Raw genomic sequence first — 13180 nt, forward strand, 5'->3', positions numbered from 1 at the left:
ACTGTATATATGAATTCAGTGAGTAGGGATTCAGAATATAATCAGTCTTTGTGCATTCATAATCCTTTGAACAAGTATAGTTTCTTTCTGTAACAGTATATATATGAAGAGTTTAATTCTAGTTTAAGTTAGCTCAAATTAGTATTATCGTATGGACATTTTCAAGTAATCATGGTGTTTTTAGAGTTTTCCATCGTGCTCCACAGATATAGACTTTTATAGGGAACTTTTATACCACAACATCTATAGTTTTGAACCGTGGCGCGTTCTTGCAAATAACAACAATTTCTTATGTTGCAAATTAAGACGACTTGGGAAAGAAGAAGAGGACGATGGAAAACTCTATTGTTTGTCTCTTTCACACAAAAAAAAAAACCTCTATTATTTGTACCGACTACCTGTTATTAATCTCAATACTTGTAAGAACAAAATTTGCGAGATAAGTCAGTGTTTACTACTGTTTAATTAGGCAACTTTTAATGTTTTGGATTGTAGCAAGTATTAGCTATTGTGTACTTTATAGATGTTCTAACATGTAACGGGTATGTTTTTCTAATTTGTCTAATGATCTATATTATTGCTTAAGCCGTCCTGCTAACCATTCCGCCTTCGGCACATATAACGTAGACAGTGGATTGTGACTTATTCTCTAAATCATGTTTCAATACTAAATTAACATTCAAACCTATAATTTTGGATATGTGTAATAATGATAAGGTCATAAGGCAGCGAAAAGTATACGTTCCGGTGGAAAATAAATTATCAAATGAACTACTTCGGAAACAAAATATTTTGTTTTTGTTACTTCTTAGAATAAAATCTAATAATTACAGAATAAAAATATGTATATGTGTGTGTATATAAATAATGTGATAACGCAAAAATAGGAAGCATACTACTAACAACATAAATAAAATAAAGAGTCAACTATCGGCATTCATGAATGGAATGTCATCGGTCAATCATTAGATTTGGTGATACGGAAATACATATTAAATATTAATAAATGTAAATATATATGTGGAGTCTATATATATATGCAAGGAAGAAAATGAAAAGCATGGCCAATAATTAATACTGCAAATAAATTAACTCAACATGCTAAATATATATATGTACGTACATGGTAGGTTAGAATGAAAAAGATATGTATTAATGTGTGCATTATTATAAAATGGGTGGACACTTTTAAATAAGAAAAAGTTAAATCATACATATAGTTGAAATTAACTGACTTATAACAAACAAAATAGGAAAATGTAAGTTTACTTATTATAACTGCTATTAAATCTATAAATTTCATTTTGAATTTTAACCCTTTTTGTTCTATGTTAATTTTATACTCAAGACCAACAAAACAAATGTTAAGCCCCCAAAAAGACCAGTTGAGTAGAGGCTGTAAACAAAAAAAAGACCAATTGAGTTTCCTTGATGGAGTAAGGCAAATTAAAGAACAAGAGTTCCAATAGAGTTGTCGGAGCTGAGCTTGAGCCCGAGCCATGATTGCCTCGTAGCTAGGCTCGTAATCGGATCTGGGGAGATGGAGACCAACCGATCCTTATTCCCTAAGAGTTCGATTCACCTTTCTTCGAAGAGTAGTGCCAATGCACGTGGTTGACGTGTATGTGAAATTTAATTATCCAACGTTTTTTTGTTGTTAAAGAAAACAAATAACTGTGAACGGCAGGATATAGTATCCACTATCCAACGTTGGGAATTCAAATATATTATATATGTATTTGACTTTACACCGCTGGACCAAAATACTATTAATTTATATATATGCATGAATGTTGTGCGATCCTTAAAAATATATGTTCGTTTTGTTGTTTATTACTACTTGGCCGGACGACCAAAATAATTAACGTGCAACGAACCAGAATAGATAGCCCCTGAGGGGACTAAAACGACGTAACGGATTTGACTTGTATAATATATAGTTGCATGTTTGAGGTTAGCACAGCATCGCATCATTAATTCGTGCTTGCAGCCTACCAAACTAAATAACCACAAATGATCGTAATTAAAAAATTATGTCAATCAATGATAATGTGAAATCAAATTATATAAAATGGTCATCATTCGACGATATATTTTCTATATATCGTGTGATTTATAATTATTTGAATTTGTAAACGAATCATACCCTGGGAACTAGAAAGATACATGCCATCTAAGCAAAATACTAAAAAGTATTATATTAATTAACATATACTGGCCCTTTAAAAAACACATCGAATTTGACGCTGATCTCAAATGGAACTATATTGACAAGAGTGAGTTCTGAGAATAGAAATAAGAAGTAGAGAATCCTAAATGTGGAAGGAGATGCATCACTTACATGTTTTCTTATTCCTTTGGATACACCTAATCTCTCTCATAAAAAACAAAATACTGAGACTCTCTTTAGGAAAAATCATACTCTGATCTCAAATGGAACTATATTGACAAAGGGGAGTTCTGATAATAGAAATAAGAAGTAGAGAATCCTAAATGTGAAAGGATATACATCACTTACATGTTTTCTTATTCCTTTGGATATAAGTTTGTCATAAAATTTCGTTTTGCTAAAAAGGTTGTTATAAAATTCAGCCAAGAAATTATCAAAAATATATATTTTTTGCAAATATAAAAACGGGAATTACACCGTTGGAACAAATAGAATGATTTTGATATATGTATGCATATATCAGTGCATGAATCTTTTGCTAAAAATTGACATGCGTTTGTTTATTATTTTAGTATATGTTCTGTTATTTATAACAAGAAAAATAGCGACGACCAGAATTTTAAACATAATAACATGCAACGAATGAACGAACCACAAGTAATAGTCCCTGGGGGAAGTAATTTAAACGTAACGGACTTTTTCTTTTTGAACTTAAAACGTAACGGACTATTGTTTGATGTTGACACAACATCTCCATCATTAATTTGTCCTTGAAGTCTCTCAAACTAATTAATCTCAAATAATCGATAATTCTGTATCAAGTCCCTCGGACAGTACTAGAGGATAATGTAATTCCAATAATCTAAATGACGTGTTCCTTGCACGACATATCATATTCTGTGTATCTGTACTAGCTAGCGATTCTCAATAATCATATGAATGCAATCATTCTCAGATAAATAGTTGATGTCTCTAATCGAAAAGAAAAGAAAAAAGTTCGGAGAGTTAACCAAATGGATCACATATTTATTTCCATATTTCTATCTCAGCTAGCTAAGTTAATAAACAAAATCAGGATAATCATTAGGATAAAACTAATTGTGATCATTAAAATGGAACTAAAATCAGGACAATACAAGTACTTCAATAAAAAAGACAACAAAAAGATCACGACATCTCTCACTTAATAATACACTGGACTTTTACAAATTTTGGAACTAATGTATTATTATTTTTTTAATGACTACATAGGATGATTAACGTTTAACAATGACCCATCGACCATTATATAAACCATCAAGCTACTATACATTTTCATCACAAACATACAAAACACAAAAAAGCACAAAAAAGATCAAACAAGAACAAGAAATGGCAGCACGGGCCACAATATTCTATGCTCTCTTCCTGACCTCACTCGAACTCCTCCTAACACGCCACGTGTCGTTCGCAGCCGGAGGAAAATGGAATCTCCTCCTCCCCAACGTAGGAATCTCCGCGATGCACATGCAGCTCCTCCGCAACGACCGTGTAGTAATGTTCGACCGAACCAATTTCGGCCCATCGAACATCTCTCTCCCTAACGGGAACTGCCGCAACAACCCAAACGACGCAGTTTCCAAAATCGACTGCACAGCTCACTCCATAGAATACGACGTCGCATCAAACACCGTCCGTCCCTTAACCGTACAATCCAACACATGGTGCTCCTCCGGTTCGGTTAGACCGGATGGTGTTCTCGTCCAAACCGGTGGAGACCGGGACGGAGAGTTAAAAGCGAGAACATTCACTCCTTGTAACAACGATCGATGCGATTGGGCCGAGATTAACAACGGTTTAGCCAGGAGGAGATGGTACTCTTCTAACCATATTCTTCCCGACGGTAAACAAATCATCGTCGGAGGTACAAGACAGTTTAACTACGAGTTTTACCCCAAAACGACATCTCCTAACGTTATCGCTTTGCCGTTTTTGGCCGAGACTAATGATCGAGGACAAGAGAACAATCTTTATCCTTACGTGTTTCTAAACACCGATGGTAATTTATTTATATTCGCTAACAACCGAGCGATATTACTAGACTATACCAAAAACACGGTGGTGAAAACTTTTCCGGCGATCCCCGGCGGCGATCCGAGGAGTTACCCGAGCACTGGCTCGGCCGTGTTATTACCGTTGAAGAATCTTGAAGCGGTCAAAATCGACGCGGAGGTTCTGGTGTGCGGAGGTGCACCGAAAGGATCGTTTATCCTCGCGAGGAGGAACACGTTCGTAAGAGCGCTTGACACGTGTGCGAGGATCAAGATCAACGACGAGAATCCTCAATGGACGGTGGAGAAGATGCCACGTGCTAGAGTCATGGGAGATATGACGCTTTTGCCTAACGGAGATGTCTTGCTTATCAACGGTGGTTCTTCTGGCTCAGCTGCTTGGGAGCTTGGTCGTGAGCCGGTTTTCGTACCGGATCTATACCATCCCGAGAATCCGGTTAACTCGAGGTTTGAGTCGTTAAACCCGAGTAAGATCCCGAGAATGTATCACTCGGCGGCGGTTCTTCTACGTGACGGGAGGGTTCTCGTCGGAGGAAGCAATCCTCACGCGTTTTATAACTTCACCGGAGTGCTTTTCCCGACGGAGTTAAGCTTGGAGGCCTTCTCTCCGGTTTATCTTGAACCGGAGTTTGCAAATCTTCGACCCAAGATTATGGCTCCTAAATCGCAGTCGAGTATTAAGTATAGGATGAATTTGAAGCTGAAGTTTAAGGTCGCAGGAGAAGTTAAGGGTCCGGTGAAAGTGACTATGGTGTTTCCATCGTTCACTACGCATTCCTTCTCCATGAACCAGAGGCTCTTGGTTTTGGATAATGTTAAGTTTACGAGGAATGGTAAATCGACGAACTATGAGGTTCTAGTGAGAACGCCGAGATCGGCGATTATCGCACCGCCTGGTTACTATATGATGTTTGTGGTGAATCAAAACATACCAAGCGAAGGTATTTGGGTAAGGTTACAATGATTTCACATATACCTTCATTTGCTTTTTTCTTTTTTCTTTACATGTGTACCTTTTTTTTTTATCAGCAAAAAAGACTATTTGTGACGTCTTCTTAATTATTTGGAGACTTGTAAAATTTATTGGATCAATTTCATTTGTAATAAGAATGTGTGTTCTCGATTTGGTGATGATAACTTAATTGGATACTCTTGTTTCATGTCGGTATATCGTTGACGTACGTATAAGAAATTCAAGACTAGTGCATGGAAGATCGAAGTACATAAAGAGATATAGTCATATAGAAAAGGAAAAAGTTGTTTATATCAATATAATGAAAGCACGTTCTTAATCAATTATATACAACAACTCAGTACTGCATTAGATAAGAAAACGATTTGGCAATGAATGATTAATTAAAGAGGTTGGCTGATTGGCGCATTTAATTAATAAACACACAATTTAAACTCAAATCCAAAACGCCAAAGTTATGTTATTTCTTACAAACACCATAAGGTTTAAGTGGGGGATTATATTTTTTGAATTTTGGTTTTTGAGTTTTAGGGGTTATACTGTTATTTACAAAAACTAACAATATATAAAATGGAAAAAGTAATTCATGATTTTTCAAACACTCAAAAACTAGTATACGAAAGAAAAAAAAGTCCAAATTAAACTGAAACTAAAAACCAGACCAAGACTTGGATTCAAAACCCAAATTTTTAACTTAATGACCAAATCCAAATTAAACAAAAAAATTTAGGAATATCCAAAAAGATTATTGTAAACTACCAATGTTTCAAAAACAACTCATAAACTTTTTTTTTGTTCAACTCTAAAATTTAATAAATCCCGTATTCATGAGCTGAGATAAATAAGCATTTGTTGTAGGAGAAAACGCCACTGAATGAAAAAGAGATTTCCGAAGAGTACCTCACTAACTTGGATACTAGCACATTAACAAATTAACTTCAGTCATTTGTGGAGGGAGTACTTAAGCCATGAGTCTTTATGAAGATATAAAAGCATTTGCTCTCTTTTTTCTTCGCTCTCTTGGTATAATTGGTATGCACCAGAAGTAGAATCTACGTCACAATCCCGCCGCTACAACTTCGGTTAAGTACAAGAGTGGCTTTTTGATTTCCGCCGAGACCGAGATGCCATAGCGAGGAAGAGTTCTCGAACGTTGGAAATTGAGTATTTTATCGTTCCGTCAGCTGATCAATCTTATAGTTTTAAAGTTCTTTTTTTTTATAATAAAAGTACTGTTAAAGCTATTATTACCAATCTCATCTCATGTTGGGGTTTTTGAGTTTAAGCGTTCACGTTTTTAGTTATTTTGTATCGTATTTTGTCTATTTCAACGATTTTTCTCTTTTGGGCATTTAGTTTTGGATGATGAGATCTTTTTTCTTTTTTTGTAAACAAGGATAATGAGATCATACCAATAGCTTCCGTAAGGTTTTCGAAATAAGCTTCTGGTTTATCCGACCTCGTAACATATTTATGAAAGAGCCGTGGAAAAAAAAGAGAAAAATGTCTATGTCTATACAAGGAAAAGAGAAATATGACCCGGGGATCAATGTATTCAAATTGGTTGACTAACCCGTCGTACGTATAGATGACGTGCTACTTAATTATGTGTTTTTTTTCGTCTAGGTTTTATGAGTTTATCCAATTTCTTAGGTTCCAAAAAGTACTTAAACTATACTAATACTACGTACACAGTATAAAACTTTTTTTCCGTAAGACATCAAATATAAATCATATAACATTGTTGTCAACAATAGGAAGAGTAACCTTTGCTAATCGAAAGGAAAGAATCATCTGTCCTTTTTAACTTTTTATTTCCATCAGCGTAATACAAATTATTATACTATTTCAAATTAGTAATCGTAAAAGCTATTTACACACACACACACCCACATATATAGCATTTCTATAATTTCACTAAAAGATTTTGCATTTTAGTTTTTAATTTGATTTAAGTTTTAAAAAAAAACCGATGGTATTGAGCCGCTTAACTCAAAATAATTAGCTAACAAAACCTTTCATTTTAACACACCATTGACCTTTACAAAATATAGTACAGAAATATTGTTGTTATTCCTTTCTTAGGGAATAAACTTTGTATTCTGATAACGAGAAGAAAAAAGAAGATTTAGTACTTAAAGTTTCCACGAGAGTGGATACAAGCAAAGATAGTAGTGACAAGAAAAAGAAAAAGTAGGAGACAAACGTTACACAAAAGCAAAGCCGAAGAAGAGGAAGAAAATATAACAAATTAAATAATGATTTATGTATATTCTTGGTAATTGGAAATCCCGCAATTAATCTCCCTTTTTTTTTCCTATTTTCTCCACTTTATCTTCCCCTTTTGCTTCTTTCGTAGTTTTCTTCTGTACTTTTTATTTTGTTGTGTTTAGGGTTTCTGAATTTGTCGTCCCCAATTTTTTTCCCATTACACTCAATCCTTTGTCGTCGCTTCCGATCTGCTCCCATTACACTAGCCGTTGTTTTCCCGCCACTTTCAAAGCTTCAGCCCGATTCGCCGCGTACCCAATTTCAATTCCTCTCGTCTTTGGATCCATTTTCAATTTGAAAAAAGAGTTAGCCTTTTCGATTTTCGATTTGTACCCAAAACGCGAAGGTGAAACCGGAGAAGCTATGGCAGGGATGAATTCGTCGGAGAAGAAGGATGAGAGCTCGGAGGAGAAGGGAGGTGAGTTGTTGTTCTGTGGCGCTACGTCTTGGGATATCATTGGTCGACGCAAAGGTGGGCTCGAAGGTAACTTGGTCTCTCCCACTCGCTTAAGGCCACTCGTCGGCATCAATATTCGATTCGTCGCCTCTGGTTGCGGTAACTTTCAATTTCTCTTCTCGTCCTGAAAGTTTTTGTTTTCCTGATCTGTGATTGTGGTCAATGAGGAATCGACACCTTTTTACTGTATCTTTCTACGAAGCTGAATTGTTTGTATCTCTGTATATATCTTTATAGCTTCGTGTCATTGTGTGGCATTGGACGTTGAAGGTCGTTGTTACACCTGGGGACGCAATGAGGTGTGTTCTGATTTCATTTCTTATGCTTTGTTTGCACTTTCTTATTTATATAAGTCTTCTCTGAAATGAAACTTGGCTGTGTGTTTTTCAGAAAGGTCAATTGGGTCATGGAGACATGATTCAACGTGACAGGCCTACTGTTGTCTCAGGACTCTCAAAGTGAGTTTCTGTTTCCTTAAGCGTTTTTGAGGATTTGGATTCTACTCTTTTTTTTTTTTTTTGTTGTTGAACATTTTGAATTTGTTTTAGTGCGTCATTTAGCTGTTTTTTTTTCATCGTTCTGTTTCTCTATTGAAGGTACAAGATTGTGAAAGCAGGAGCAGGTAGGAACCACACGGTAGTGGTTAGCGATGATGGCAAGTCCCTTGCTTTTGGCTGGAATAAGCATGGGCAGTTGGGTTTGGGCTCTGTCAAAAACGGTAAGTAAAAATTAAACTATTTCTGCTTCAATCTTTCCGTTCTAATGGTATGAGATCAGTATCTCACAGGCTTTGTTTCTGTAGAAGTTGAATCGTCGCCTCTTCCCTGTCTTGTGTCGGATGAGGTCACGAGCATTGCCTGTGGGTCTGACTTTACGGTGTGGTTATCTTCTACTGAAGGAGCCTCTATACTGTATGGTTTCTTACTCCTTGGTCTAGTTCTGTTGTTTCGCCTTTAATGCTTGCTCAGTTTCAGACTGTTTGTTTCTTTGTATATAGGACTGCCGGCCTCCCACAGTATGGTCAACTTGGTCATGGAACTGATAATGAGGTAACTTATTCATATCTAGTTATCGCTCATGTTTAGATTTTGCAATCAATGCTTTTTTCGACTATTTTCACTTAATCGTAGCCTATATACATGATTGGATGTGTTCGGTGCATGATTTGTTTGTGATTGTTCTGAAATCGCCAAAATGATTTTTGAGCTATTGTGTCTTCTTATATATACTTACTTTAGGCTTTTTTTGAATTTTACTTGATGAATAGTTTACGTAGGATGTTTCCATAATTTACTTTAAACCAGGCTACATTGTTTTTGTTCCTTTTCAGTTCAATATGAAGGATAGCTCTGTTAGACTCGCCTACGAAGCTCAGCCACGTCCTAAATCCATAGCCTCTCTTGCGGGGGAAACAATTGTCAAAGTTGCATGTGGAACAAATCATACTGGTAAGAAACCAGAAACGAAAATTATTTCTCTCTCTCTCTCTCTCTCCCCTCCACCTTTGCCTTTAGAAAAAGCTAATTACTCATTCTTATATGTTAATTTTCTCTTAATCAGTGGCAGTAGATAAGAATGGGTTTGTTTACACGTAAGTAGTTTCTCTGTTCAACATTTCAATCACTTTTAACATCTGCTCTTTCAATACATATGTCTGATACCTCGATTTTTAATCTTGAACATGTCGCAGATGGGGCTTTGGTGGATATGGAAGGTTGGTACTAGCCCATTTCTGATTTTCACTTTGTAACATTTCGAAGACTGGCATTAGATATTGGTTGTCAATTGCAGGCTTGGACATAGGGAGCAGAAAGATGAATGGGCTCCTCGCCGTGTTGATGTGTTTCAGAGGAATAATGTTCTGCCTCCTAATGCCATTGTTTCTGCTGGTTCTGCAAACTCCGCTTGTACTGCTGGCAAGTCACTTTAATCTCAACTGTTTTCACCTCTTGTATTAGTCTTCTGCTCCGATATTTGAAACTAAATTCAACTTGTCGGTTTTTTCAGGTGGAGGACAGTTGTATATGTGGGGAAAGATTAAGAACAATGGGGATGATTGGATGTACCCTAAACCTATGATGGATTTAAGGTTTGTCTAAGTCAAGATTCCACCGATTGTTATTTTGCTTTTGATGATTAAAGTTAACATTATAACCCCTTACGCAGTGGTTGGAACTTGCGTTGGATGGATTCAGGAAGCATGCATCATTTTGTTGGTGCAGATAGTTCTTGCATAAGTTGGGGTCATGCTCAGTATGGAGAACTTGGTTATGGCCCCAACGGTCAAAAGTATGCCTCCCACGCCATAAGTAATTTTTAGTTAAAAAATCACATAGACTCTCATTAAAAAAAAACCCTGCTTCTTTCTCTCAGATCCTCTGCAGCACCTAAAAAGGTGGATATACTCGAGGGAATGCATGTAATGGGGTGAGTGAGTTCTCAAGTGTTTACCGCAGTGGAAAATTGGAACTTATTCTAAATCCATTGTGTATGTTTTCTGCAGTGTGGCATGCGGTTTTTGCCATTCTATGGTCATAGTTGACAGAACAGATATTGCTGATCGGCTTGAGCAGGTAACAACAGAAAGAAAGCTAATTCTTATTTAAGCAATGCTCAAGATGATATTTTTCTTGATTTTTTTTTTTTTTTATTTACTCGTCTGGTTCCATACGTGATTTATCCTGTCTGCAGCTCGAGGTCTATGACGGTAAAGGATCATTAGAAGGTATAATCACATCAAAACTTATCTGCCTACAGAGTTTAAACATTTGTTGATGTGTTTCTTTGTCTTGAACAGAGACTGTAGAACCCGAAGAAGAAACTGTGCCAATAACAAAGCAACAACCTCCGAAAAGAGGTGCTTCTAGAAAGAGGAAAGCATCGAAAGCTTCATCTGAATCTGAACAAGACAGTGATGAAGAAAACAGCGACAAGGAGAAGGAAGCTCGAGGCAGTGACGGGGACAGCGACTACAGTGACGATGGAGAAGAAGCGAATGGCAAGAAACAAAGCACTCGTGGCAGAGGACGTGGACGTGGCCGTGGAGGACGTGGCCGCGGCGGCCGCACCAGTAATGGAAAAGCTTCGCCGGTGAAGACCGGTGGAAGAAGAGGAAGGCCACGTAAGTCTTAGAAAACTACCTTTGACTCAGAATTTTCGATGTGGTTTTTGTTTAACAATTTTTGTTGCTCTCTTCATACTTAAAAATCACCTTTTTAATCTCTATTTTTTATTAAGCTTTTGTTTAAGTTTAAGCCCCTAGAGAACTTTCATCGGCTTTTGTATTCTGATGTAAACCACATCGAATGATTTATTTCTAGAGAAAACATTTTCGACTTTAACAATTTTCTGAACTAAGGAGAAGAAGAAAATGGTACGGTTTTGTCCTCGACTGATTTCTGATTGCATGCAGCATGCGTATTTCGGTAATTATTAGATTTATGTTGATCATAATCCGCTCCTTAAATCGTTGTTATCTGTATTTTAATGACTAAAATAGAGTTTTGATATTGTTAAAATGGTAAATTCTGTCGGCGAGTGCGACAAAACAGGAAATGAATCCGCATGATTGAGATATTTGACTTAAGATGAAAGCAATTAGATGCTTCTTCTGTGTTTAGAATATTCAATACTATCATACTTTAGGTTTTGGTCTTAAGATTAATCATATTGGTCAAGGTCGTGGAAGGTTTGTTCCATCTTCACACGCAATCCCTGAGTTTATTATCACTCAAACTTTTTTTGCTTTTGGTTACCGACTACGGCTTCGTTTGTTTGCGTCTTCATTTAGTATTATCGTTATAAAATAAAAAGTAATATTGGTCCATAACTATCACTGTATTAATGTAAAAGCAAACGTAAAGACAAAAAGTTTTTGTTTAAAACAGTGGAGACTTAATACGTAGTGTCAGTGTATTTGTACACATTTATTAATATTACTTAAAACCAGGGGCGGATGCACTATATGAGTAGTGGGATTAAGTGCCTCATACTCTTTTTTTTTTTTTAAATGTTTAAGCAAATTCAGTTAAATATATTTAGTTTAATGGTAAATAAAATTTTTGTCCCCAACTATTTTTTTTTTCTATTTATAAGCTTATGCTTCCAACTTAATTTTTGTCTAGCTCCGCTATTGCTTAAAACAGTGTTTAGTAGAAGTACGTAGACCATACGTGAATCAATTACATAACAAAAAGAAAAAGAAAACGAAAAAAAATCTAAGAACGGATCGGGCAGTGGCTGTATATGATCCCATCACAACGTTAGAATAATTATTTTCATATGGTTTCATTTTCAATTAGCCCCACACTTTCCCTTTGTTATTTTTGTCGTAATGGCAACAAACAAAAAGAAGTTACATATGCTGCCTAGCTGGCAGTACTGTGGATATGAAACGTGGCATAATTTGTACAAAAGGCATGTCGTCAATACAATGAGTAGTGGTTAGGACTTGATCTGTTGGGTAGGAGAGAGATACCCCACACCTTCCATTTCCTCTTACAAGCTTCTTTTTGGGCTGGCCCACTATGGGCTCACCAAGCCCATCTAATTTAATTTTCATCTTTTTCTTCTTTTCATTTCGAATCTATACCAATTATTTATTTTCTTTTCTAACTATGGAATTTGTAAGTTTTTTTGAACAACAAATGGAGGAATTTGAAAGTTGTCACAGATAAAGTTGATTACCTGCTAAAGAGAGGCATACTAAAAAAGACAATGAAAAAGCTTTAAGAACCAATTTCATTCAGTCTTATACTTTCTGTTAATACATCATTGTCACTTTTGCTTACACTGCAAAAACACTCGAAAACAATTTTTATGAACCTATTTAAGACTTCAACCAAATAGACTATTAATATTCTAGTAAATAAATAAAGTTGATAAACCCCAAAGCGATCAGAGAGAAATAAAGAAAAAAGGTACAAAAAAAAGACATAGTGCACATGACAGTCACATGCGTCTTATATTATTTTAGGTGAGCCAACATTATCGACTTGCCATAATTGAATAATCCCCCACTAATTCATTATTCTTTTGTTTCAATCAATCCAACATTGTTTATAGTAAACCGGTCAGAAACAGAAAATACAACACAGCTTTTTAGATTTCTCTTCGACCCTAGAAATTTGAATCCAAAAGCATCTATCTGTTTTCTTCCTCTTCTCAGCATCAAAATATATGCATTTTAATTTACTTATACTAGGTGAAATGTAATTATGGGCTTAGAATTATCCGTATTATATATATTTTTTTTTTGG

The 13180-nt window shown here is 35.9% G+C and overlaps 2 protein-coding genes across 2 annotated transcripts; both read left to right on the forward strand.

Moving 5' to 3' along the window:
• Positions 1 to 3503: 3503 nt before the first annotated feature.
• LOC18992939 (aldehyde oxidase GLOX) lies at positions 3504 to 5225 on the forward strand. The gene has a single exon (XM_006416391.2). The coding sequence runs from the start codon at positions 3542 to 3544 to the stop codon at positions 5183 to 5185; it is 1644 nt and encodes a 547-aa protein (XP_006416454.1). The 5' UTR covers positions 3504 to 3541; the 3' UTR covers positions 5186 to 5225.
• Positions 5226 to 7519: 2294 nt separating this feature from the next.
• Positions 7520 to 11266, forward strand: LOC18992940 (protein RCC2). The gene is made up of 16 exons (XM_006416392.2): positions 7520 to 8021; positions 8160 to 8221; positions 8313 to 8380; positions 8519 to 8640; positions 8725 to 8833; positions 8920 to 8971; positions 9253 to 9370; positions 9483 to 9513; positions 9613 to 9636; positions 9714 to 9838; positions 9930 to 10011; positions 10089 to 10211; positions 10296 to 10349; positions 10426 to 10495; positions 10614 to 10647; positions 10720 to 11266. Exons 1-16 carry the CDS (start codon positions 7829 to 7831, stop codon positions 11052 to 11054), a joined length of 1602 nt encoding a protein of 533 aa, XP_006416455.1. The 5' UTR covers positions 7520 to 7828; the 3' UTR covers positions 11055 to 11266.
• Positions 11267 to 13180: the final 1914 nt, after the last annotated feature.

This window comes from Eutrema salsugineum, unplaced genomic scaffold (genome assembly GCF_000478725.1).
Source record: "Eutrema salsugineum unplaced genomic scaffold, Eutsalg1_0 scaffold_5, whole genome shotgun sequence".
NCBI classification, from domain to species: Eukaryota; Viridiplantae; Streptophyta; class Magnoliopsida; order Brassicales; family Brassicaceae; genus Eutrema; species Eutrema salsugineum.

Excerpts from the sequence above, each read along its gene's own strand:
- LOC18992939 (XM_006416391.2), top strand. The coding sequence starts at position 3,542 with ATGGCAGCACGGGCCACAATATTCTATGCTCTCTTCCTGACCTCACTC.
- LOC18992940 (XM_006416392.2), top strand. The coding sequence starts at position 7,829 with ATGGCAGGGATGAATTCGTCGGAGAAGAAGGATGAGAGCTCGGAGGAG. Across the intron at positions 8,222-8,312 it reads ACACCTGGGGACGCAATGAG|AAAGGTCAATTGGGTCATGG; the intron begins GTGTGTTCTGAT and ends TGTGTTTTTCAG. Across the intron at positions 8,381-8,518 it reads GTTGTCTCAGGACTCTCAAA|GTACAAGATTGTGAAAGCAG; the intron begins GTGAGTTTCTGT and ends TCTCTATTGAAG.